This window comes from Sus scrofa, chromosome 12, assembly GCF_000003025.6.
Source record: "Sus scrofa isolate TJ Tabasco breed Duroc chromosome 12, Sscrofa11.1, whole genome shotgun sequence".
Classification (NCBI taxonomy): Eukaryota; Metazoa; Chordata; class Mammalia; order Artiodactyla; family Suidae; genus Sus; species Sus scrofa.
The window spans coordinates 2,593,335-2,620,275 of record NC_010454.4 but is presented as its reverse complement, the minus strand read 5'-3'; the positions used below and the strand labels follow the sequence as shown (position 1 = coordinate 2,620,275).

General features: G+C 51.4%; 1 protein-coding gene across 1 annotated transcript; it reads left to right on the top strand.

Moving 5' to 3' along the window:
* ENPP7 (ectonucleotide pyrophosphatase/phosphodiesterase 7) lies at positions 735-7,733 on the top strand. Its single transcript, XM_013980746.2, has 7 exons — positions 735-825; positions 905-1,195; positions 1,898-2,043; positions 3,221-3,847; positions 4,507-4,819; positions 5,489-5,586; positions 7,004-7,733. Exons 2-6 carry the CDS (start codon positions 943-945, stop codon positions 5,569-5,571), a joined length of 1,422 nt encoding a protein of 473 aa, XP_013836200.1. The 5' UTR covers positions 735-825; positions 905-942; the 3' UTR covers positions 5,572-5,586; positions 7,004-7,733.

Sequence of the window (26,941 nt, the reverse complement as noted above, 5' to 3'; positions counted from 1 at the left end):
ACTTGTGCATTCCCAACCATAATGAGGGAAGCCAGGAACACGGTCTGTCTCACGCACTGCTGTGTTCTCAGGACTCAAAATCGTGTCTGGTTCACAGGGCATGCTTCACAGGTAGTGGGGCAGGCGGCGGGGAGCAGAGACAGAGCAGACAGAGACAGAGAAAGAAAACCATACACTAACTCAGGGTCCCTCTTCTGTACCGCCCCTCCCCCCTGCCCATGAGCACAAGGTAACAAGGGAGGCCCCTGTTCTGACCACCTGTTGAGGAACTTCAACAACAAGATCGCCCACACCAGCGCACCCCTCTGAGGTTCCCTGGGGCCCCAGAAGGAAGGCATAGTGGGTGCTAATCCAGGCCATCAGACTGGAGCTCTTCCCCCCATCTCAGGGAAAGGAGGAGGAGAGGCGCTCCCCCAGGCTGGGGGTCCCCATGAACAAGACCAGCCTTCTGGACCTGGGACCCTGGGCAGCCTACCCCACATCCCAGAGACCCATGTACCCCAAAGACCTCCCCAAGTTATTCCCTGGAGGAGGGGCCCTCACCCATCCGCCCTGAGGGCAGAGCAAGCAGGGCACAGGGTTGTTATGACCAAGAGTTGTTATGAGAGCTGGGGCGGGGGGACCACAGGCTTTCCCGAAGGAGTGCAGCTGTTCTGCTCTCCAAGCCTTAGGGAGTAGTCCCCACCCTTCCATAAAGACACTTGTGTAGGAAGGGGCGGGGCATCGAGCCCAGAGTGCTCCACCAGCAATAAAGGCAGATGTGCCTAAGGGCCAGGCCTGGGGTGGCACAGATGCGGCGGCCGGGGACCACTCTCTGAGGCCCAGGTATGTGCAGGCCTTGTTTCAAAGACGCAAGGATAAGACCTGCCCGGTGACCCTAGGACTTTGCTCTGCTCCTTGGCAGGGACTTGCCCAGCTGCTTGCCTGTCTAGAGAACCCATCATGGGCCACCCAGCTGTCCTTCTCACCGTGGCTCTGGCCACCCTCCTGGCTGCAGCAGCAGGGGCACCCATCCTCAGGCAGGGCTCTCGGAACAAGCTGCTACTGGTATCCTTCGATGGTTTCCGCTGGAACTATGACCAGGACGTGCACACTCCCAACCTGGACGCCATGGCGCTGGACGGGGTGAAGGCTCGCTACATGACCCCGGCTTTTGTCACCTTGACCAGCCCCTGCCACTTCACCCTGGTCACTGGTGAGTGTCGGCTTGAGTGGGGCCCGGGGGTGGTGGGGGCTGAGAAACCAAGGAACCCATGTGGGGAACCCCAGTGCATGTACCATGGGTCAAGATGCAGAAACAAAGGTGAGACCAGAGAAGGCACAACCTCGCTGGGTGGACACGGCACAGCCCCAGGGTCGTCAACAACCTTCACCATTGGTGACAACTGATAGAAGGCTCGTGGCCACAGCTCTCCAATCCCTGCCCCCTTGTCACACGGCCATCTCCCCTGTATAATTCTTCTCTTCATCACCCCTCCTTACTACCTTCAGAATTCCTGTGCAGGCATTTCCCATGCAAAATATAAATTATAAAACATGCCTCTTCCTAGTTTATTTACATTCCTGCCTGGGATTCTGTGTCACTGCTGGACCATGATTGATTGATTTAATTATCAATTAAATCATTAAATAATTGTCCCTCTTGTTAGCCAGCCAGGTTGCCACCAACCTCTTGCTAAAACCAACAAGGCTGCAAACGATATCCCCGCCCATGTGTATTTGCGCCTCCGTGTGTGTTTAGCTGCTGGACAAGCTCCTCAGAAGCAGAAGCAGAATCTGTGGGTTGGAGAATGCGGCTGTGACAGCCCAGCCTGGGCTCCCAGCCCCGGGTGTGCTTCCCAGTTGCCCTGGCTGTTTCCGGCCCTCCCACCTTCCCTCTGCCGCCTCCCTCCCACAGGCAAATACATCGAGAACCACGGGGTGGTTCACAACATGTATTACAACACGAGCAGCAAGGTGAAGCTGCCTTATCACACCACACTGGGCATCCAGCACTGGTGGGACAACGGCAGCCTGCCCATCTGGATCACAGCCCAGAGGCAGGTAACGCCGCACCCATGCCCCCTGGGACAGATGGGGGAGGCAGGAGGGGAACCCAGCCCTTGAGACTGTGACCACTCCCAGGTCCACTCCCCACCCTGGGAGTCCAGCGCTCCCAGCACAGAGGGTTATGGAACGGGGTCCCCTGGAAGTTGGAGCTGGGTGCCCATGAGAACCCACCAGCAGCTACACAGCCTGCCCAGTCCTCCCCGGAGCCCTGGGCCCAGACGGATTGCTCCGCCCCCCAGCTGGAGGGGAAACTGGACTGGTAGGAAAGGGGGCCACAGGGCAGATAGCATGAAACGGCTTCTTCCTGTTCCCCTCCCACATGGCTCAAAGGACCAGGCAGCTGGATTCCAAAGGCAAAAGATAGAGTAAGAGGTGCGTGGTCCTAGGGAAAGGCTTGGGACCCCAGCATCTTGCAATGATCTGGGGCTTCCTGGCAATAAACCCAAACAGAAGTTTTCAAGGTGAGTCTGGAATGAACTTCAGAGGCTACACTCACCTCATAGGCAGGGCATCCACTTACGTCTGAGTCCTCTCACTCCAGAAGGAGCTACTAGAGGCCAGGCTCACTTGCAGAAAGCCATGCCCAAGAACTTGGCATCTCAAGGAAGGATGGCCTGAGGGAGTGGACGGCCAGGCAGGGCATGTGTGGACAGATGGTTGTGAGGACAGATGGATGTGTAAATACACCAGCAGTCAGTTTCCGGAGAAACAGACAGATGACCAGGCTGAAGGCTAGAAGGGCAGGTGATGGGACATGGGTGGAGGTGCCAGCGGACACACGGCTGGATGAGAATACGGCAGAGAGAGGCCAGGGCAGAGGCCCAAAGGGGAAGCCTCTCGGAGTAGCTCAGCCTCAGGGCAAAGACCTAGGGCCACAGTAATGATGAGGACTCAGCATATCTAGGGACACCTTTATATTCACTGTCTCCTGAGTGCTGAGTCCACCGGGCACCTGCTCTCCCCTCGACTGAATCAGTATCAGCCCCAACAGCACATAAGATAAGAGCTATGATAGGCCTTTCAGGAAGTACAAAGGCCTGTGGCCAGTTGGGAGCAGAGAAGGGTAGGTGGGCAGAAGGAGGCCAGGTGGAGGGGGCAGAGAGTTTGTGCATGTGATGGCAGGGGGCAAGCGGGAGGAGGCCCGTGGCCCTGACACCGCCTTCCCCGGCAGGGCCTAAAGACGGGCTCCTTCTTCTACCCGGGCGGGAATGTCACCTACCAAGGCGAGGCCGTGACGCTGAGCCGGAAGGAAGGCGTCCTGCACAACTACAAGGACGAGGCGGAGTGGAGGGCCAACATCGACACCGTGATGAAGTGGTTCACAGACGAGGGCCTGGACCTGGTCACGCTCTACTTTGGGGAGCCAGACTCCACGGGTCACAAGTACGGCCCCGAGTCGCAGGAGAGGAAGGAGATGGTGATGCAGGTGGACAGGACCGTGGGCTACCTCCGGGACAGCATCCGGCACAGCGGCCTGGAGAGCAGCCTCAACCTGATCATCGTGTCCGACCACGGCATGAGCACCGTCCACAAGAAAGCCGACGACCTGGTGGAGTTCCACCAAATCGCTAACTTCACGTTCAAGGACATTGAGTTTGAGCTCCTAGACTACGGACCAAACGGGATGCTGCTCCCCAAGGAGGGGCTGCTGGAAAAGGTGTATGAGGTCCTCAAGGACGCCCACCCCCGACTCCACGTCTACAAGAAGGAGTTCTTCCCCAAGTCCTTCCACTACGCCAATCACCCCCGGGTTACCCCCCTGCTCATGCACAGCGATCTCGGCTACGTCATCCACGGAGTGAGTTCTTGTGGGTGCAGGTGCTTCCCTGGGCCGCTGGGTCTCTCTCCATTTCTGCAAAAAGCACCCCCTGTTTCTAGCCAGGCCCCAATTTGAGGAGTGTCAGCCACCAAAGGGACACACCCACACTCTGAGGTAGGAGTGGGTGTGCACATGTATGTGCATTGTGTACCTGTGTGTACATGTGTGCCTATGTGCACATGCATACGTGTACACGCATGCATGCGTGTGTGTGTGTGTGTGTGTGTGTACAGGGTAAAGCATGGGATGATCAGCCATAAGAATGACTCAGAAGAGGGAAGAGCAGAGACCCAGGGGTGCTGAGTGGGAAGCAAGACTCGGAGCAGGGGAGAGAATCGGGAAGGGGCAAGCAGCAGTGGAAAGGAGCCCAAGGCACATCCTCGGGCTGACGCTCCACCCACCTTACCTGGGGTCTCCATTCGTGTCCCCCAGTCTCTGTCAAAGCGCCCTCTCTGGGCCATTGATATTTGGGGCAGAGAACTCAGAGAAACTCAGGTTCGGAATCCTTCCCGCCCCAACCCCTGTTTGCACTCCCTCCGGGAGTCCTCTGCCAATGCAGGGCACTGCAGGGGGTGCTGGCGGAGAGGGTGGGGCGGGCTGGGGGGCCAACGCGGACTGGGAACCCTCCGTCCTCGCAGCGACTGAACGTGCAGTTCAACACGGGGGAGCACGGCTTTGACAACGGGGCCATGGACATGAAGACCATCTTCCGGGCCGTGGGCCCCAGCTTCAGGAGGGGCCTGGAGGTGGAGCCCTTCGAGAGCGTCCACGTGTACGAGCTCATGTGCCGGCTGCTGGGCATCGTGCCCGAGGCCAACGACGGGCTCCTCAGCACGCTGCTGCCCACGCTCCAGGAGGCCGACGACGGGCTCCTCAGCACCCTGCCGCCCACGCTCAGCTCCGAGGCCAGTAGCAGGTTGCATAGCACCTCACTGGCCACGACCCCGTCAGGTGCGCCCCTGCTCTCCACCTGCACCCACTACACCGCCAGGGGCTGCAGGTGGTGTGCGCCTGCGCAGCCGTGACCAGGGCGCCCCCCCCCCACCAGCCGCTTGGGGTCACTTTCCCTGTCCCTGGCTCCTGGGAACACCTGGAGTCCCTGACCTTCCCAGGACACCTGACACCGTACAGCACACTGTGCATCTCGGCTGCGCAGGCGGAGAGATGCAAGCAGCCTTGTCGAGGATGGGGAGACTGAGGGCCAGAGGAGCCGGGGCTTTGCCCGCGGGACAGGCCTTCCGGGTAAAGTCCCCCTCTGGCCTCCATAGCCACATGAGGGCTCCTTCCTGGAGTCTTCCTCTGTCAGCCTCCCCTTCACGTACCCTCCCCCCACCCTGACCCATCTCAGAAGCAAAGGTCACCTGGGAGCTGACAAGGTGGCAGCCCCGATGGGCCCCTGGCTCAAGGTGGGTGGGCCCCACTATGCAGCAGCTGTGAGGGGCTGCGCTGAACCTGAGCCCAGAGACCAGTGCAGCTGGGGCAGGTGAACAAAGCGGATGAGAGATGAGATCAGGGGGCTGTAGGGACGGGACCCCAGGGCACCTCGCTCACCATTAGGGAGGTGGGGTGAGGGCTGTGCTCCCATTTCCCTCATTCACTGGGTCCTTTGCCTTTCCTTAGGGTCTGCTCTCCTGCCAAGTGGCCGACCCCCCTTGGTGACAGGACTGCTGGTGGCTGCAGTTCTTCTGGCCAGGGTCTCATAACACCCACTGCTCAAGGTTAGAGGCCCAGGAGGCAGAGGGGAGGTTGGGGCCATGCTCCCTGCTGCTCCAGCCTGACCCCCACCTACCACAGAGCGGTGCCATCCTTGGGGCCCCAGGCCGGCCCTGCCAGCCTCTCTGCTCTAGACTCGAAGCAGGTGTTTCTAAAGCAGACAGCCCAGAGGAGAGAGGGCCCTCCCCAGGCCCTCCCCTCCTGCCTGCAAGGTCTCTGTGCTCCCTGGGGACAAGGGAGGACTCAGAAGTCGTGGAGGCTCAGGTCTGGGGGGAGCGCTACAGGGCGGGGTTCCTGGAATACACAGGGAGCCAGCTTGGAGGGCTCAGCTCGCTAAGTCACAGGCCTGGCCACAACAGAAGCTAGTCACTCGTTCATTCTGAAACTACGTAGTGGAGGCCCTTTCAGCGTCGGGCCCTTGTCCGGGCCGAGTGATACACAGTGAGCCCTGGAGTCTGTGATTCAGGGACCAGGAGGTCAGATAACGTGAAGAGAACAAATCCATGCCCGAGATTGCTCAGAACGTGGTAACGTAACGCAGAGAGGAGACTGGGCCATAGAGCAGGCAGGGGGTTGGGGATGCTGTTCAGGTTGCCTGGCCTGGACCAGCCTCTCTGAGGAGGAGGATGTGGGGTGAGGCCTGAATAAGGAGGACGAAGCGGGGATGAGATTCCAGGGAAGAAGTGAGAGGCCTGGAGGCGGGACTGGCTCCCTCGTTTCTCTGCTCCGAGCCTGGTTTACAAGGATGGTTATGGGATGAGCTTCCAGGGGAAGGAGTTGGGCGCTACCTTACGGCAGTGGGGAGCCCCCAGCCACGGTCACACAGGGACATGCCATGGTCCTCTATGGATGCTTAAACACACAGGGACAGGCCATGGTCCTCCATGGATGCTTAAACACACAGGGACAGGCCGTGGTCCTCCATGGATGCTTAAACAGCACACTAACTGCCAGACAAGGGCCGCAGGAATGGGAGCAGGTCCAGCCAGCAAGGAGGTCACTCGGTGACCCAGGCAGAACAGCTCAGTGGCAGGTGGAGGTGGTGCCAAATGGACAGATTCAAGACACTTTCAAGGGGCCTGACTGCAAAGGTTTATGGATAGATTTGCGGGGCGGCGAGGAAAATGGAGAAATGAAGGCTGGATCTGAGGTTTGGGGCCTGAGCTGCTGGTGAAGGATAGAGCTGCTAATGGAGGCGTGAGGAGGCTGGCGTTGTTCTGCACCCCCAGGCCACCACCTTCACCTACCCCGTGCCCTCCCAGGCCCAGATGAGGGTCGGGAATTCCCACAGGGGCCCTCCTCAGTCTCCGTGCGACGTGGGTGCCTCTGCCCCTGTCTGCCCTCACCCCCGCCTCACCTCCTCCCCAGACCCGCCCTCCCCCACCCCCCTTCTTCCCAAACCAACACATACTGTTCCTCCAGGCCCACCTCTTCCAGGAAGCTTCCAGAAGCTGCTTACAGAGCCTGCGCCTGATCCTGCTGTGACACAGATGACTGGACATGGATGGGCCTGTCTGCTCAGCTGACTGAGGACACCAGCACACCTGTGTCCCCAGGTGTGGGACAGCTCACACCTGGCCATGGTGGTACTGGCAATACACCCCCTGCCCAGGTTTAGGTCTCCAGACGGGCAGGCCGGCTCACCAGTCCACTGCACCCCCAGACCCACGGAGTGCCCCATGCCTTCCCCCTCCGCCCTTCCTCTCATTGCTGAGCTGCCCCATGGGGGTGCAGCCCTTTGGGACTACAGGGGGTGCTTGGGAGCCTGCAAGTGAAGGTGCAGTGGGCCTGCTGGTCTCCCTGCTCAGGCAGAACCCTCAGATCCTGGGACCCCAACCTCCAGCTCAGGCGGGCGGTGAGGCCCTGCCCTGGAGCTCCCAGCCAAGAGTCTGCACAGCTCCGGCCCAGGGGGCACTGTCTCCATCTGGGCTGAGCAGCTCCTGCACATGGGCCACTAGGAGGGCACAGCCCGGCAGAATGCATGGAGAGGAGTAAAAGGCAGGAATGGTCACCACCGAGTCCCAGTGCCATCGTGGGGGCACCCTTTTATTCTAAAGCCTGTTGGTTTTGTATAGCCTTCCGCCTTGACCCCAGTGTACAATAAACTAATTTTGAGGAGGCTCCCAAATGCATGGGAACCCACACATTCTTGGGGATGGGCCTTGGCTGGACAGCCAGTAAGAAATGTGAAAGAGTTGGCTCCGCATTTAAAAGATAAGGGGCGATGAGAACTGATAGGGAACCAGAATCTCTAAACCACATTGTTCAGAAAAAAAAAAAAAGAAAGAAAACACTGCAAATGGTAGACCACCACTTGGGGAGGGGGTGGGAGGAGGGAGAGAGAGAGAGAGTGTGTGTGTGTGTGTGTGTGTGTGTGTGCGTGTGTGCGCAGGTGCATGTGTGTGGTAAGTCTAGACAGAAAACATATCCCTGGAGAACTTCCAAGAAAGGGGGAGCATTGGCTGGTTCCCGAGAGGGGACCTGGGTGGCCAGGGCAGGAGCAGGGGGACACTATCCACTACCTAGTGCCCTGGACACTGTCAGTACGGAGCCACTTCAAGGACCGTCCATTCAAAACGACTTCACAGGATTTCCCGTTGTGGCTCAGCAGTAACAAACCCGACTCAGATCCATGAGGATGCAGGTTCAATCCCTGGCCGTGCTCAGTGGGTTAAGGATCCGGGGTTGCCGTGCACTGTGGCATAGGTCGGAGATGCTGTGGCTGTGGTGGCAGGCAGCCACATCAGGGCGGGGTGTTACCACCCTGTTTTCTTGGCATTATATATTTTTTTATAATTACTTTCAATTTGGATGAATGCTACTGTGTTTCCATTTGTGTGTCTTATTTTAAATTTTTCTTTTTAAAACTAACTTAAGTAAAAGATAATGAGTTGGTTTAAAGAAACATATTGACTGAGCAGTAGTGCAGGTGGCTGGTAGACATGACAAGGCATACTCGTTATAAAGAAGGTCATCCAGAAGCCAACCTGCTGGAGGGTGTCCATGAGCCTCCTCCCTCCTTTCCCCTCCCACCACATGGCCAGCCCAGGATGCTTCTGGAGAAGAGCACTTGGCCGCCCCGTGGCCAACGTCCAAAGATTGCCCCTGCCCCCACTCAGAAACACACTGCGCTTTGAACACACTCTGCACCCTTCTTGGCCGCCTAGGAGCTCGGGCACCCCAGAAAACTGACGTTGCAAGTCACTGTACAAAGTTCATTTTACTATCAGCCCAAGTAAAACAGTCTGGAGAAGATCACAGCTGAAACAAGGCCATGCGCTGCATTCTGGAGCCACGTGGAAATGAGTGGAGGCTCACACATCATCCACACACAACCGCCTGTCAGCTCAGAGCCTTTGTTGAATTTGGCCAGTCCAAGTGCTGGCAGCAGTGGAGGAAACTTCCGAGTAAGGACTAGGTGGTTCATGCCTGGCTGGATGTGTGACTGGGACACTGAAAGCCCCCTTTGTCAGGAAGCCCCGTGCTTTAGAGCCAGCTCTGCATGCTGTCACCAGGAGGCGGCGCTCTTGGGCTCCTCAACACCCTTTGAAGCCTTTCTCAGACAGCTTCTGAAGTACAGAGGAATTCAGTACCTCCTGTTCCTCCAGCTTCTCCTTCTCCTCCTCCTCTGAAAGTGCCACACTCCTCCTTAGACCAGCCTTGGGGAAGTGCTCAAGGAGTATCCGTCTTTCTTCTAGTTTTAGTCGGAGTCCCAAATGAAATACCAGAAGTTCAGAGAAAAGAACTAGAACTTTCCACATTAGGTTTGTTTGAGGATCCCATGAGGGGAGGGATCAGTAGCCCCATGCTTAGCACAAGGGCCACCCTGGATCAGTGGTCCTCAAGTTAGAGAATGCCTTGGAATCCCTTTATTAGATCAGATGCTGTGCAGGTGAGTGTGAGTACACGCACTTTTCTAGATCGATAGGTCTGGAAGTGGACCTGAGAATTTCTGTTTCTCACTAGTTCCCAGGTGATTCTGTTGCTGCAGGCCCTGACACCACACTTGAGAATCTTTGCGCTTAATAAAGGTTTGTAATGAATAGATGGATGGATGAAATCTAGTCTAAACCAACCTCCTCATATTAAACAGAATAAGAACTGCGGTGGCATCACCTATCAGTTCTGGACAAAGGTGGGAGGGGAGCACAGGTGGGTCCAAGTTCAGTTCTCTTCAGCTTGGCCAACCTTTTCCAGCAGAAGCGCTACCTGCTGAAGCAAAGTCTGTTTTTCAGAACCTAGCGAGCTGTTCCCTCTCCACTGAAGAGGAGCCTGTGTCAAACGCGAGGGCTCCCTTCAGCCCATTTGCAGTCTTTTCATTTGTCCTAAGACCGAACAGGAGCACCTGCCGGTCATAAAACCCGACAACGGCTTGTGACGTGTCCCAGCCACCTTTGGAACGCCCAGGTTCATCTCCCCTGAGCAGGATCCTAAGCGCTATTGTCCTGCTGCACCTTCACACCTCACAGCCGTTAAGTGCTTTGCACACAGGACCCGCCGGGAAGCAGAGGCAGCAGGAATCATTCGGCTCCCCGCCCCAGGCCTGGAGAGGGCCCCAAGTGAAGTCCCCGAGTCCCGCAGGCCAGCAGGGGCATAGAGGAGGGTGGAGTCCCAGTCCCAGAGATGGGACGCCTCATCAGATGTCTCCCCAACCCCCAGCCGCGCAGGGCTTCAGGAGCATCTGTTGCCTTGGTTACCGCGCACTCCCTCCAGCCTGTGCCAGAGGTTCCGGACAGCACGCAGTGGTTCACCGAGCCCAGAGCTGTGGGCGCAGGAAGACAGAATGGAAACGCCGCACGCCCCGCAAAGGCACGCTGTGCGCTGTCCCAGGCAATGTACACGCCGCGCGCTCATCTCACCCGCACACGGCACGTACCACATCCCACTCCGCACACACCACACACACACACAAAACACATGCCACAAACAGGCACGCACACTCCACAACCCAGCCACACACACCATAAATACACACACACACACACACACACACACACACACACACCCCATACCCATTCAAGACCTGGAAGCTGGAAGCTAAGCGCTCAGGTGCGCCTCTTCCCCTTTGTAACCAGCGAGCCTCGGGTACCTCGGCCTTCTCTTCAGCTTGACCTTGAGGGGGTCACCTTGGGGGCAGGACATCCCCCCTGGTGTGCACCTCCAGGCTGGACGGTCAGTGCAGAGGCCCTGAGCCCCGCATCTCTGAGACTCCTGGCACCCCCAGCGGCCACTACATAGCGGGCCAGACCGAGGATATCCGGGCTGGGGCTCCCCAGATCGCGTTTCCAGAGAGCTTGGCGGGGGCTGAGCCTCGAGACACCCTAGTCCTGACCACAAGGATGCCTTGGCCTCCAAACCCCATCACACATCCCCAGGTTGCCCAGAGCGGGAGAAGTGGGGAGGTGGTGAACTTCCGAGTGAGGGGAGAGACCCGGTCACTCACATACCCCCAGTGCCAAGAAGGCAGGCTGCTGAGGCCCAGAATCTTTTCCATCTGGAGAACTTAATATGGTCAATTTTTTTGTTTTGTTTCTGGTGATAAATCACTGACTTTTGGCTTAAATCTCCAAAGAAGTTCAAAATTGGAAAGCCCTAACAAAACTATCCCATTACCATGTATAAATTTTATATAAACAAGCATTCTCATAGTCTACACCAATAAAAATGAAAAACAGGGAAGGAATTGATTCTGAGCCACTTATCAGAGAATAAGTAATATTCATCCAGTGACACATGAGCCGTTTGAAAACAAGCCTCGTCCATCTCGTTAGGAGATGCAGTCCAACAAAAATTTAACTTTTATATATATATCATAAATGTATACCACAGTTTAACATATTTTTGTTGGTTTGAGGAGTTGATTAATTGTGTTAATCACTCAATTCAGAGTAATTTTTTCAAATATTCAAAGTCTTAGAGTCACAGGAAATAAAGCAGTTTAAATTTGAAGCATATACTTTTTTTTTTTTTTCTTTTTCGGGCCGCAGCATATGGAAGTTCCCAGGCTAGGGGTCGAATCGGAACTACAGCTGCCGGCCGCAGCCGCAGCCGCAGCTGCAGCCACGCAGGATCCAAGCCATGTGTGCGACCCACACCACAACTCACGACATCGCCAGATCCTTAACCCACTGAGCGAGGCCAGGGATGGAATCCGAATCTCCACGGATCCTAGTCGGGTTTGTCAACCGCTGAGCCACGAAGAGCACTCCCAAGCATGTATATGTTTTGCTTGCAGGTATACAAATACCCTTGTTAAAATAAAATTCAGGGGAAGAAATGAAACAGGCCTCTTAGGTGGAGGAGAAAAAGAACCAGGAAGAATTTGTCCCTGTGAGGTCACATTGCTACATAAATTACATTTCATTAGATATATTTAAAAGAAACGCCCAAGGAAAGCTGGAGGCAGACGCATTTAGAAAAAGAAAGTTTTCTTGCAAAGGGTGCAGAAGAGGCAACTTCAGAAGTACTGGCTCACTAAATCCCCAGAGCCATGGAGTATTTAAAGAGAAAATAATCACAAGAGAACCAAGGTCACCCAATTGACATTCATCAGGCCCCGGTGGGCCCGCAGCCACCTTCTCACGTGATAATGCTAATCCGAAAGGGCAGGACACGTGACAGGAAGAGCAAAGGTCGGAACTAAAATTCTTATTGTTATGGAATAGAGTCTAGATTCACAGGAAATATACAGGGTTTTATCATTTGGGGACTCTGATTTTGGTTGATCTAGTGTGCAAAGGGGCTTGCTGGGCTGGTTTGTTTTTGCCAGAAGAATGGGACTTGCTCAATGACCTTGGAGGTGGACAAAATGTCAGGTTTTACTTTTGTAGAATGAGGGAGCATTTTCTCTTTTTTATTTTATTTTATTTTTATTTTTTATTTTTTGTCTTTTTAGGGCCGCACCCACAGCATATGGAGGTTTCCAGACTAGGGGTCAAATTGGAGCTGTAGCTGCCAGCCTACACCACAGCCACAGCAACACCAGATCCAAGCTGCGTCTGCAAACTACACCACAGCTCACAGCAGCACCAGATCCTTAAACCACTGAGAGAGACCAGGGATCAAACCCGCATCCTCACGGATACTAGTCAGATTCGTTTCTGCTGAGCCACGACGGGAACTCCAGAAACATTTTATTTGTAAGAGTTGAAATTTACGATACACTGGAAATCATATCTTTTGCAACTCTGTAAACCTCATGATGAAAAACAATGGATATCAACCTAAAAAGGTACCAAAGGGGAGTTCCCTGGTGGCTCAGTGGGTTAAGGATCTAACATTGTCACTGCTGTGGTTCTGGTTACAGCTGTGGCACGGGCTCGATCCCCAGCCCAGGAACTTTCTCATGCCACCAGCGCAAACCAAAAAAAAAAAGTACCAAAGGGCCATGATTTTTCCAAATTCTTTTAGGAGCTGTGTGGACAAAGCAGCTTGTCCCCCATAGCACAGGGCATGGGTAAAACCTGAGGGAGGCTGAGCAAATGACCAGCACGAGGAAAGATGTTCGACATCCCTGTCATCATGGAAATGCAAATCAAAACCACAGTGAGATGCCACTTAACCCCGGAGAATAACTCTAATTTTTTACTTTTTCATTATTTCTTTTTTGGCCACCCCTCGACACATGGAGCTCCCGGGCCAGGGGTTAGATCCGAGCCACAGCCACCAACCAAGCCACAGCGCACCAATGCAGGTCTTAACCCACTATGCCAGGCCGGGGATAGAAGCAGAATCCCAGTGCTCCAAAGACACTGCCAATCCTGTTGTGCCACACCGGGAGCTCCTATAACTTTTTTAAAGGAAGATAACAAGTGTTAGGGACGATGTGGAAAAGTTAGAACCCTCATATGTTACTGGGGGGAATGTAAAATGCTGTAGCCGCTATGGAAATCAGTTTGAAGGTCCCTGGTTCCTCGAAAAGTTAAATATAGAATTACCATAGGACTCAGCAATGCCACTCCAGGGTGTATTTCTGAAAGAGTTGAAAAAAGAGTGTTTGAACAAAAACTCGTACATGAATGTTCATATCAGCATTCTTGACAATCGCCAAAAGGTGAAAAGAGCTCAGATGCCTATCAACAGAAGAACGGATAAATGAACTGTGATGTATCTTTATACAATAAAATAGTATTCAGCCATAAAAAGGAGTGAAGCACTGACATGCTACAACGTGGGTGGACCTTGAAAACACACCCAGTGAAAGAAGCCAGATGCAAAAGGCCACATAGGCAAACTATTACTCTTGGAATGGATTTACAATGAGATCCTGCTGTGTAGCATTGAGAACGCTGTCTAGATACTTACATCGCCAACAGAACAATGGGAGGGAAAGGAATGTATACATGTATGGGTAACTTGGTCCCATGCTGTACAGTGGAAAAAAAAGGCCATATATTAGGATTCCATTTATATGAAATATCCAGAATAAGCACACCCTTGGAGGCAGAAGGCAGTTAGTGGTTGCCAGGAGCTGGGAGGAGGGAGGACTGGGGGGTGACTGCTTCATGAGTACAGGTTTCCTCTTGGGGTGATGAAAAATGTTCTGTGAATGTGTAACACTGTGAATGTACCAAACGCCACTGATTATACACTGAGAGAGTTAAAACAGCAAGTTTTATGTTATTGCGTATTTTAACACAATTAAAAAACACGGATTCTTGAGTTCCCACTGTGGCACAGTGGAAGCAAATCCAACTAGTAACTATGAGGTTTCAGGTTCGATTCCTGGCCTTGCTCAGTGGATTAAGGATCCGGCGTTGCCGTGAGCTGTGATGTAGGTTGCAGATGCAGCTCGGATCTGGCGTTGCTGTGGCTGTGGGGTAGGCTGACAGCTGCAGCTCTAATTCGACCCCTAGCCTGGGAACCTCCATTGCCACAGGTTTGGCCCTAAAAAGCAAAATAAATAAATAAATGAAATTTTAAAAACAGATTCTGGGACCCACCAAATAAATGAAACAAAACACGAAACCAAGCAAGGAGGCTGCACAGTGGCTGTGCTGCAGGCCTCAAAGTCTGATCAGGGGACCCAATCTGCTTACCCGGCTTCTCACAAAGCTGTTGTTGTCTGCTTGGCTAATAAACGCTGCTCTGGGGACCCATGAGGGGCCACAAGGGGCAGCTTGGGGTGTCCCCTCTCTGAGGAGGTCCGCCCAACTCCCACCAGAGCCTGGCTGGAGCCCCGATTCCTCCATGAGAGAAGCTCGGGGAGCACTGGGAAAGTTCTCCTCAAGGCTGCTCTGGGCTCCAGCTGCGCCGTGTCAGCCAAATCCCAATGAACTGACTCCTGGTGGTTCAACATGGACAATGATGCTTTTTTAAAAAAATTTATTGGAGTGTCGTTGACTTACAATGTGGTATTAGTTTCAGGTGTACAGCTAAGTGAATCCATCCATTATACACAGACACGTATCCATTCTTTTCTGAAAGATAATGCTTTTCAATCATCAGATTCAAGCCATCATCAGATTTTGGTTTCTTTAAACAGAGCTCACCTTAACAGACACCTCCCACCCTCTTAATAAAAAATGCAGGTTGATGCATTCCCCATCTGGAATTAATTAGGGAAGTGGTTCTTTTAGCCGGCAGTTCCTTGGGAGAAACTCTTGCTGGAGAACAAATGCAACAACCAGTCTTTTTGAACAAACCACATCGCAGAGACAACCCCTCTGGAAGTCCAGTGTTTTACATGGAAACGCCAGCTAAACAAACAGGTCAAGGGCAGCGGCACATCATTTGTAAACGTCCAGCCCTGGCGACAGGACCTAGTATCCATCCAAGGCAGACATCTGTCCCCTATGGAAGTCCTGACCCCGCAAAGGCCCTGGGCCATGCAATGCTTCCTCTTAAGGCTCTATTAGAGAATTAATGTTCTCTGCTTATGTCACCCGCAAAAGCAGTCTGCCTTTCTCGTGTGAAACATGGGTGAATAAATTTTGCACAGAAATTCAAAGGACCAGGAAGCAAGCATAGGGAAGGATGTTCATCCGTTCTAAAGAGCCACAAATTCCAACAGCAAAGGGCTGCTATTTGGACCTAGTAATTGCTCCCTAAGATAAAACACAAGACGAGGGTTCCCCCACCACTGACCCAGACAAGAAACATCATCGCTCACCCTTCACTCTTTCTCTGGTTCTGCTTCTCGTCCACTTTTGCCACGAATTCTGTGGGAGACCCTGGGCAAATCATCACGTCTGCGTGTGCAATTTCCTCTTAAAGCACAAGTTTCATGTGGCTTTTGCACTTCAAGGAGCGCACGTTACAGAGAGAGCAGGGCCTCACTGTCCTGTTATTCTGACCACAAAGGCCAACGTGGAGCCAAAAGCGTGTCTGTATTTTCTACCAGAGTTCCCACGTGGCTCAGCAGGTTACGAACCCAACACATAACCATGAGGCGGTGGGTTCGATCCCTGGCCTCGCACAGTGGGTTGGGCATCCAGCGTTGCCATGAGCTGTGGTGCAGGTCACTGACACGGCTCCGAACTACATGGCTATGGCCGTGGCGTAGGCGGGCCGCTGCAGCTCCGATTTGACCCCTAGCCTGGGAGCTTCCGTATTCCGCAAGTGCAGCCCTAAAAGGCAGGCAAACAAACAAACAAAAACCATCTCTGTATTTTGTATCAACTGTATCTTGAAGTTACTGATACGCTCGCTTTCACCCAGAGACAATCTGGCTACCTGCTGCGCAGGTTCTCTGTGGCTGCTGCAACAACTGCCACAAACGGGATGGCTTCAAACATCCCAAATTTATTCTCTCACAGTCTGGATGCTAGAGGTCCGACATCCAGGTGCTGGCAAGGCGGGGCTCCTCCAAAGGCTCTGCGGAAGATGGTCCCCAGGCCTCTACCGTCTCCCGGGGGCTGCCAGCACTTTCTGGCTTGTGGCCACTCACTCTAGTCTTTGCCTCTGGCATCACATGGGCTTCCCTTCTGTCTGTGTCTCTACTCTTCTGTCTCTTATAAGGACACTTGTCCTTGGATTGAGGGCCCACTCGGTTAACCCAGGTTGACGTCATCTCCAGATCTTTAACGACATCTACAAGCACCCTTTTTCCATAAAAGGTCACATTCAGAGGTACCGAGGGTTAGGACTTGAACTCATCTTTTTGGAGGCTGCCAAGCAACCCATTACAGCTGCTTACTTTATTCATCTAACAACTTTGCCATGATGGAGGGGGGTGCAGATTAGGTATCGATAGGTAGATGGTTACTAACTCATTAACAGGGACGGAGCTACACCTGGAACCTAGCACGCCCAACACCTTAGCCAGACGTCAGCTGAGCAGGAACCCAAAAGAGGTGAAGGGCTGGTCTATTTCATCACATGAAAAGAATCCTCCGCGCTCTGCCCACAGACCTACCCTGTTTGCATGGTCAATAAACCTCTCCACCTGTTTTTCTATTTTCCTTTTTTTTCATGGGTAATGGAAATATTTTGCATTTTTTCTTGAGAAAAACAAGAGCATAAGCACAATAATACACAGCGGTCAACCTCTTGTCTCAGTGTCCAGATGATACTCTCCCAAGATCAAGAGCAGCTCTTCTCTGGTCTGCAGGGGCTGACACACAGGCTGGCCAGATTTCCCTGTTTTTCTCAAGTAATTGGACGCTAGATTTCTTGGGGGTGAAATCTCCCGATTATTAAATGGTGACAATGCAATATATGTTAAAGCCTTGCTTGGTATTTGTACAACCATGTTCACAGCAGCATTATCCCCAAAGTCAAGGGAGAGAAGCAACCCAAGCGTCCATCAACAGACAAATGGATAAACAAAATTTGGTCCACCCATACCATCCATACCAACAGAATATCATTCATACCTAAAAGGAAGAAAATTCTGACACCTGCTACAACATGGCTGAACCTTGAGGACACGATACTCAGTGAAATCAGCCAGTCACAAAAGGACAGACACTGTGTGAGTCCACTTACGTGAGGGACTTAGAGGCAGAAGATTCATAAAGGTCATAGAGACAAAGAGTAAGAGGGTAGCGGCCAGGGCCTAGAAGAGGGGGAGGAGAGAGCGAGTGTTTATGGGCACAGTTTCAGTTTGGGAAGATGAAAAAGTTCCGGAGATGGATGGCGGTGATGGTTACACAACAATGTGAAGGTACTTAAAGGCGCAATTTAGAAATTTTTCAAAGATGCAGCTTGGGCTCTGCCTGGGCCATGCATCACATCTGGGTACCAAATGAAGCCCGCTGGCTTTGCTCTGGGGGTTGAGCAAAGTTCCTTGATGGCATCAACCTTGATTCCCGGTGTTCCCCTGTGTCCTAGTAGGTTTAACAAATGTCACGTAATGTTTTGGTTTTTCAACACAGTGTCTGTAAGGTACAGGATACAAAGGAATTGTGTACACACAGAATTGTGTGAGCCTGAACACACGCACAGGCCCATGCATGCACAGAGGACTGCCTTGGGAAGGAGGTGCGTCAGGGTACCTAATGCCATGCACTTATCTCCACGCAGAAGCCAGACAGGCTGCAGGCTGGGGTGATCCGGATGATAAAACGTTTCCCTCGGTTTATGTAAAAACAGTCCATTTCACGGTGGAATGAGAAAGGATGTGGAGGATACATGAAGCCAGAGAATTAATTGGGAGGATGTGGAAAGTAACCAAGTCATCCCAAAGTGGCTGTGGGAAAAGGCTTCAGCATTTTCAAGTTTAAATTGCAAAGCCACCTGGAAGCAGATGGGGGAGGCCTCTCTGTAAAGGAAAGAGAACAGGCAAAATGCCCAGTGAAATACACTTTTTCGGCCTGAAACACAAGGTGCTTAAAAGTCTGCCTTTGACACCCGAGACCTGGCCAGCCCAGCCTAGAACAAGGACAAGGACTTTGGAGACAGGAAATAGGAGCTGTCCCCCATTGTCACTCAGGCTCCTTTCCCCTTAGTCCTAGGGATTCACCTGTTGGGGCAATAAGCATGGACAAGGACCAACAAACACAATCAATGCATCTCTTGCTTCCAAACTGGATCCTTTATATTTATCACAAGTCCATCCCCTGCCCCGGGCTCCATTCTCCTGCCCTCAGCCTGGTGAAGCCGGCACAAACCCCGACAGCTCTCCCGTTCCTCCTCTACTGGGCATCACTGCATTCAGGTAACTTCCAGGATTCGGTGACATTCCATCATGGAGGCCCAGACGTTTCAATGCATGCAACCCGAGTCACCACAGAGTGCAGGGAGCTTTGGGTTAGGAGGGATTCTGAGGCTCAGTCTAAAGTCAGAGGGAAAACCTGCTGTGGGGGGAAGTCAGCCTTGGAAACCAGATGGAGAATTGGTGGTGCCTTCCCAGTTCTTGGTTTATTTTATTCTAAAGCACTTACCAAAATCAAACTTGAACTCTTCATTTTGATACTGTATGATCAAGGTACATAAGCAAAAGAAGAGGAAGTTCCCATTGTGACTCAGCGGTTACAAGCCTGATTAGCATCCATGAAGATGCGGGTTCAATCCCTGGCCTCACTCGGTGGGTTAAGGATCTGGTGTTGCCATAAGCTGTGGTGTAGGTCTAAGACTCGGCTCAGATCCAACGTGGCTGTGGCTGTGGTGTAGGCCAGCAGCTGTAGCTCCAATTCAACCCCTAGCCTGGGAATCTCCATATGCCATGGGTGCAGCCCTAAAAAGCAAAACAAGCAAACAAACAAAAAAGATAAAAATAAATAAATAATTTTTTTAACGGGTAAAGGATCTAAATAAAATGTTTGGATAATTCTTCAAAAGGAAGTATACCAAGAGCTGATGAATCCAAGAGAAGGTTCTTAGCCTCACTCATAACCAAAGCAACACAAAACAAGTGAGATGCCGTTGGGGGAGGGGGGCATCTATTTTAAAGTTGAGTAAAAGCACTCTCTCTCCCAGTGTTGGTGGACGTAAGGATTGGTGAAAGTTTCTGGAAGAACAAGTCGGCTTCATTTAGCAAAATTTAAGATTCTATGTATCCTTTGATCTACGAATTTCACATAAGTTTGCAAAGATACTTTACATAAGTTTACAGCAGCATTATTTGTAATGTCTACTATGTGGAAACTACCCAAATTCCATCAGCGACATAATGAGTAAGTTTGCAGGTTGGACATACAATGGAATACTACTCAGCAATAAAAGTGGATTCTCTCTCTCTCTCTTTTATTTTACTTTATTTCATTTATTTATTTATGTTTGGCCATGCCTGCAGCATACATAAGTTCCCAGGCCAGGGATCAAACTCACGCCACAGCGGTGACAATGCCTGATCACCAGCAGTGACAATGCCTGCTAGGTCACCAGGGAACTCCCAAAAGTGAATGATTTGAATCTTGCAGACTCATGCTGAGTGAAATAAGCCAGAGAGAAAAGAGGACACAACGTAAGGTTCTATTTACATGAAATTGTAAAACAGGCAAACTAGGAGTTCCTGTTGTGGTGCAGCAAGCATCCATGAGGATGCAGGTTCGATCCCTGGCCTTGCTCAGTGGGTTAAGAATCCAGCGTGGCCGTGAGCCATGATATAAGTCACAGACGCAGCTCGAATCAGGTAGTGCTGTGACTGTAGCGTAGGCCCGGCAGCTACACCTCTGTTCGATCCCTAGCCTGGGAACCTCCATATGCTGCAGGTATGGCCCTAAAAAGCAAAAAATAATTTAAATTAAAAATAAAATTAAAATAAAACAGGCAAACTACATACAGTGTTAGGCGTGGGAATAGAGGTGACCTCTTGGGAGGCCCAGGGAAGCCTTTTCCATGGCGTCTTCCACTCTCTCTGAGCTGTAATACACTGATAGGTACATAATATGAGAATGCATCGAGCTATTTCCTTAAGATCTGTACTCTTTATTACATGTAAGTTATATCTCAATTTTATAAGCTATTTTTACTATGAGAATGTGTTACTTTATACACACAAAAAAAACACAATATATGAAAAATATCAAAAAAGGAGCTCCCGATGTGGCACAACGAGATTAGCTGTGTCTTGGGAGTGCTGGGACTCAGATTCAATCCCTGGCCCAGCACAGTGAGTGAAAGATCCCGCATTGCCACAGCTGTGGCTTAGGTTGAGACTGCAGCTTGGACCTGATCCCTGGCCCGGGAACTCCATATGCCACAGGCTGGCCGAGAATGAAACTTGAATAAATATATATATACTTATCAAAAAAGATAAGCTATAAATATATTTTTACCATGAGCAGGTATCACATATATATATATACTATATATATATATATAATATATATGGAAAACATGTTTAAAAACATTTTAAATATCTTCAAGTACATATTAAAAGCACAAAATATAAATAAATCTTTTACCCTAAGCACGTATTGCTTTTATATATATGGACAACACAATATGTAAGGAAAACACAAGACCAGACTCTTGAAAGAATAAACCTCCCCACCCCCGACCTACAAACTGGCCCCCGCCCTTGCGCCCAGCCTTGGGAGGAAGCTGCACCCCTCCCCAGCCACCCCACTCCTCTGTCTGGCCTCCCCTCCTGGCACTTGGCCACCAGCTTCAGGGCAAGATTCATTTCTAAATACTTGCCCTTGAGAAATTGTGAGATCAAAAGGACATCTTGCTTGTGTTCTGGGGGCCTTATGCAAGGGTAAGGCCTCAGCCCGGGTGCAATGACACCTCCATCCATAAAACTCCATGCGGCCGGAGATGGAGGGAAAGGGCTCCAGGGGGTTCCTGGGTGGCTTCCAGATCACCGGGGGAGGTTTCCTGTGATCCACTACAGTGGAAAGGGCAAGAGAGCTCGGGAGGAATCCAGGCCAGACCCCAGCTGTGTCTGAAATGATTTTTCTGGCTGTTGGCTTTGCAGCTGCAAAGTCAGTCCCCAAGGGGCCGAGGAGAAGAAGGTGCCCACAGCTGTGCTTGGGCAGATGCCACAGCCCCGGGCATCTGTGTGGACAACAGGAGGATGGGGTCCGGGTGGTGACAGGAAGTGCGGAGTGCTTCTTTCTCTCAAGCCATCTCACTGGTTAGTTAACTAGGGAGCTGATCCAGGAGGAAACGGGAACAAGGAAGCAAACAGGCATTTCCCGTGGGGATGGCTCAGCTCTCTTCCCAGGATGGGGCTTCTGGGCTCCTGCTGCCACCAGATGTTGGCTGTTTCCTTCCTGGAAACCAGCAGGGTCTCTGGCTCAGGAACGAGCCCCAGGAAGGTGAGCACCACTTGGCACTTTGTCGTCCACAGCATCTTTCAGCCGGAAGCCAGATCTTCTTTTTTTTTTTTGTCTTTTCAGGGTGGCACCCACAGCACATGGAGGTTCCCAGGCAAGGGGTCAAATCGGAGCTGTAGCCACTGGCCTACACCAGAGCCACAGCAACGCCAGATCTGAACCATGTCTGCAACCTACACTACAGCTCACGGATCCTTAACCCACTGAGCGAGGCCAGGGATCGAACACGCAACCTCATGGTTCCTAGTTGGACTCATTTCCACTGCGCCACGACGGGAACTCCTAGCCTGGGAACTTGTATATGCTATGGGTACAGCCCTAAAAAGACAAAAGGCAAAAAAAAGAAAGAAAGAAAGAAAGAAAGGAAGAAGCCCAAAATGTGATCTGAGTTGACTCAAGTTTTTTAAAAAACATGGTGGGTATTTCAGCACAGCGTGACCAACCCTCTTATTTTTGCAGGATCCTCCTGCATGAGATTCCCAGGGCTGCACAACAAATCATCACAATCTGGAGGGCTTAGACAACAGAAATCTATTGTTCTGGAGGCCAGACGTCTGAAGGAAGGTCAAGAGGCTGAGAGTCCATCCTTGCCTCGTCCAGCTTCTGCATTTACCAGCAATCCTTGGCTTACAGACACATCACTCCACCCTCTGCATCACCAGCCATGGCCTTGTCCCCGACGTCTGTGGCCCACATCGCTCTCTCCCTCCTCGGATAAGGACATCGGCACTGGATTTAGGGGCCGCCTCCAATCTAAGGTGATCTCATCTCAATATCGTTGACTGAATCACATTTGCAAAGATGCTTTTTCCAAATAAGGCCACATTCACAGCTTCTTGGGGTTGGGATTTGGACACATGGGGGACACAATTCAACCCCCTACACCAGAAACCCCTTGGTCTCAGAGGAACCAGGACAGTGGACACCTCTCCCTGTCTGCTGCTTCTGCTACTGACACCGCCTGTGTGCCCAGCCCAGAGTGGACCTTCCCAGGTGCCCAGAAAGGTGGGAGGGGCCCTTCCTGTCCTGTGCTCTTTACAGGCAGTGGATACCCGCCATCATCCCTGGGCAGGGCCTGTGTGGCCAGTCCCTGGGAAGAAGTCCCTCCAAGTCCCTCCAACTCTGGGAGCAGGGAGAGACAGGAGAAAGCCCCCTTGCTTGCCTAGGAGCATGCGGTGGCCCCTCTTGTTGGGGGGCCGAAGACCCCACATCTGGAGCCTCTCCTCCAGCTCTATTCTGACATTCATCTTACCAGCTTCTGCTCTGTGCCTTCATCCTGCCACATCATTTTCAGAGCAGGCATATGATAAGGTAATAATGACATCTAACCTCACTGGGGGACAACTCACTCTCAGTCCTGATGTCACCCCAAACAGCATCTACTACTAAATCCCTCCCAACTCGGGGTAAATTCCGAATCTGAATCCAGATGTGGAGGCCCAGGCCTCACCCCAACCTCCAAGCAAGCACTAGCTCTTTTCCTACAAGCGATTCCTACTCTCACAGCCCTGGAGGCTGAACCGTGCCCACCAGTTAGCTGGTTTAGCCTTTCTAAAAAGGCTCAGAGGGTGACCGGAAGAAAAGCCATCCGCCCTAGCCTTGGCGGGTTTTCATGAAGCAAGAACCACCAACTGTTCTGCATCAATCACCAGTATTGTGGACTGAATGTCTGTGTCCCCCCAAATTCATACGTGGAAATCCTAAGCCCTAATGCGGTGATATTAGGAGGGCGGCCTTTGGGGAGGTGAGCAGGTCGTGAGTGTGGACCTCATGAGTGAGGTTAGTGCACTCATATAAAAGCCCCCTCAGTCCCCTCTCACCCCCTTTCTACCACATGAGGATGCAACAGGAAGTCTGCAGAAGGGAACCCAGAGAGGTTCTGCACCAGAGCCCCGGATCCCCAACTTTGGACTCCAGCCTCCTGAACTGTGAGAAATTAATGTCTGTTGTTGTTTATAAGCCACCAGGTCCATGGTTTTCTGTTACAGCAACCCAAGCACACTAAGAGAGTCAGTTACCTAAACACGCCTCAGCTGCCTCACTGATCCAGGTCTTACCTTCCCACCTCCTGTGGCCGTTAACAGAGAAACATGCAGAACGATCAACACCACACAGAACCCAAAAAGGCAGAATCAGGAGCCTGCCAGGGGAAGGCGCCCAGACCCACACCCGCTGGGCACCTAGGGTCTGGAGATAGCACCAGAGCAAACAGCACCCCACCCCCATGGGGGTGTCCATCCAGGCTAGGTAGATGCCTAAGTCCAGAATGGCAAACAGGAGTCAGAAAGAGTGAAAGGGACTTCCTGTTGTGGCGCAACGGGATTGGCGGTGTCTCTGCAGTGCCAGGACGCAGGTTTGACCCTGGTGATGCCGCAGCTTCGGTGTAGGTCACAACTGCAGCTTGGATCTGATCCCTGGCCCGGGAACTCCACATGCCAAAAAAGAAAGGAAACAAACAAACAAAAGACAAAGAAAGAGAGAAAGCAGGTGCATGTAGGTGCCCTTGGAAGGAACCCGCCCAGGCTACCTGATTTTACATTTCTCAACAGATGATGGAATATCGAACTCCAGAACACTTTAAACTTCAGCTCCAATTAAGAAGAACATGTGTACACTAGGGAGATGCAAATCAAAACCACAATGAGATACCACCTCACATCCACTGGGATGGCTAGAATTTTAAAAAATGGAAAATAAGTGTTGTTGAGCACGAAGAGAAACTGGAACCCGTGTATTGCTGGTGAGGATGTAACAGGGCAGCCACCTAGCTCCTCGAAAAGGGAACACAGAATTCCACAAGATCCCTCCATTCCACTCCTGGGTATGTGCCCAAGAAAATGGAAAACAGGTGTTCAAACAAAAATTTGCACTCAAATGCTCCCAACAGTATTATTTGTAATTGCTAAAAAGAGCAAACAGCCCAAACGTCCGCCAGCTGAGTGAGTGGATAAGCAGCGCACGGTATATCCAGGCAGTGGAATGTTATTCAGCCGTAAGCCGAGTGAAGTCCTGCCACGTCAGCCTTGACGACATTATGCTCAGTGAAAGAAAGCAGACACCCAAGGCCATATATATACTGTATGATTCCATTTATGCAAAACTCCAACGTAGGCAACTCCATAGAGAGAAAGCAGGCTAGTGGTTTCCAGGGGCTGGGGGGAGGGGGGCATGTGAGTGACTGCTGATGGGCTCCGAGTTTCTTTTGGGGGGGCCGAAATGCTCCCAACTGATTGTGATGACGGTTGTACAACCTTATTAATATACTAAAAACTACTGAATTGAACACGTTAAAATGGTGAGTTTTTAACTTGGTGAATTACATACACATGTATATACATGCACACACACACACACACACACACATATGTGTATATTAAAGTGTGCAAGCAAAATAAGGAAGATCTATGGGCCCTCGTTCCACCTGAGAGCAGCAATTTTCAGCCCCACCCTGAGCAGAAGTCTCCCGCCTCACACCTGATCTCCATGCTGACTGGATTCACTTTTGACTGTTCCTGCTCTGAGATAAAAATGTGAGCTAGATTCTCTAATAAACATGGTGCTACCTCTGGTGGGCAGTGGCCAACCATTTTGGAAAGCACTCTATATCAAGAACAACAGAAAGGAATTCCTGCTGCAGGCAGTGGCTTAAGAATCTGACTCAGGTCCCTGCAGCGGTACAGGTTTGATTCCCACCCTGGCAAGGGAGCTACCACATGTCACCGGTGTGGCCAAAAACAAAAGAATAGAAATTATTATACCCTGTGATCCTCAGATTCCCTCCAAGAAAACACACCATAAGGAAATAATTTGAATTGTAAAATAAGTTTTATATTCAAAGATGCTTATTATAACTGGAAATAACCTAACCAGCCAACAACACCCAGAGTTTAAACAGGTCGCAGTGTGTCAGCAGGGAGGACACCTATATCATATCACATGGGCAGGTGTGGTGGGCAGAATAATGGTTCCTAAAGACATCCACATCCAAAGCCCGGAGCCTGGGTAGATGCTGCCTAACGAGGCAAGAGGGATTGTGCGGGTGTGATAAAGTGAAGGAAGATTATCTGATTATCTGGGTGCGACCATGTAATCACAGGGGTCCTTATAAGTGATAGAGGAAGGGAGGAGAGTGGGAGGCAGAGGAAAGGATGTGAGGAGAGAAGCAGAGGCCAGAGGAAGCAACAGGTGATGCAGCCCGGCTGGCCCGGAAGATGCAGGAGGAGGCCAGGAGCCCAAGCAGGAAAAAAGGAAAAAGGATTTATAAAAAAGTAAAGGAGAGCTCCCATTGTGGCACAGCAGAAACAAATCCACTAGTAGCCGTGAGGATGTGGGTTCGATCCCCGGCCTCACTCAGTGGGATCTGGCGTTGCTTCTGACCTGTGGTGTAGGTTGCAGACACAGCTCGGATCCCGTGTTGCTGTGGTTTTGGTGCAGGCTGGCAGCTGTAGCTCCTATTCAAGCCCTAGCCCAGGAACTTTCACATGGTTCGGGTGCAGCCCTGAAAAAAAAATTGAAATAGTTGAATTACAGTGTTTCAGGCGTACAGCAAAGAGATTCAGTTATACCTTAAAAAAACAAATATATACATTCTTTTTCAGACTCTTTTCCATTATAAGTTATTACAAAATACTGAATGGGAGTTCCCCGGCGACCTGACCATTAAGGATTCAGCTTTGTCTCTCCTGTGGTGCCCAGTTCAGTCCCTGGCTCAGGAATTTCAGCATGCTGTGGGTGCAGCCAAATATGTATAAAATATAGTTTCCTGTGCTATACAAGGGTGGGTATCTTTTTTTTTTTTTTTTTTTTTTTGTCTTTTTGCTATTTCTTTGGGCCGTTCCCTCGGCATATGGAGATTCCCAGGCTAGGGGTCAAATCAGAGCTGTAGCTGCTGGCCTATGCCAGAGCCACAGCAAAGCCAGATCCGAGCCGCGTCTACAACCTACACCACAGCTCACGGCAACGCTGGATCCTTAACCCACTGAGCAAGGGCAGGGATCGAACCTGCAACCTCATGGTTCCCAGTCAGATTCGTTAACCACTGCGCCACGACGGGAACTCCTCTTTTTTATATTTCTATAAGAAATAAAGCATTGGATATTAGCCTCCTGTTCACTTTTTTTTCTTTTCTTTTTTTTTTTTTTTTTTTTTTTTTTGTCTTTTCAGGGCCGCATTCGCGGCCCTGTTCACTTTTAAA

What these genes read in the sequence shown, in the direction of transcription:
- ENPP7 (XM_013980746.2), top strand. Translation starts at nt 943, where the DNA reads ATGGGCCACCCAGCTGTCCTTCTCACCGTGGCTCTGGCCACCCTCCTG. An exon ending in GGATCACAGCCCAGAGGCAG is followed by an intron (nt 2,044 to 3,220) that starts GTAACGCCGCAC and finishes CTTCCCCGGCAG; the next exon opens with GGCCTAAAGACGGGCTCCTT. An exon ending in ACTGGCCACGACCCCGTCAG is followed by an intron (nt 4,820 to 5,488) that starts GTGCGCCCCTGC and finishes GCCTTTCCTTAG; the next exon opens with GGTCTGCTCTCCTGCCAAGT.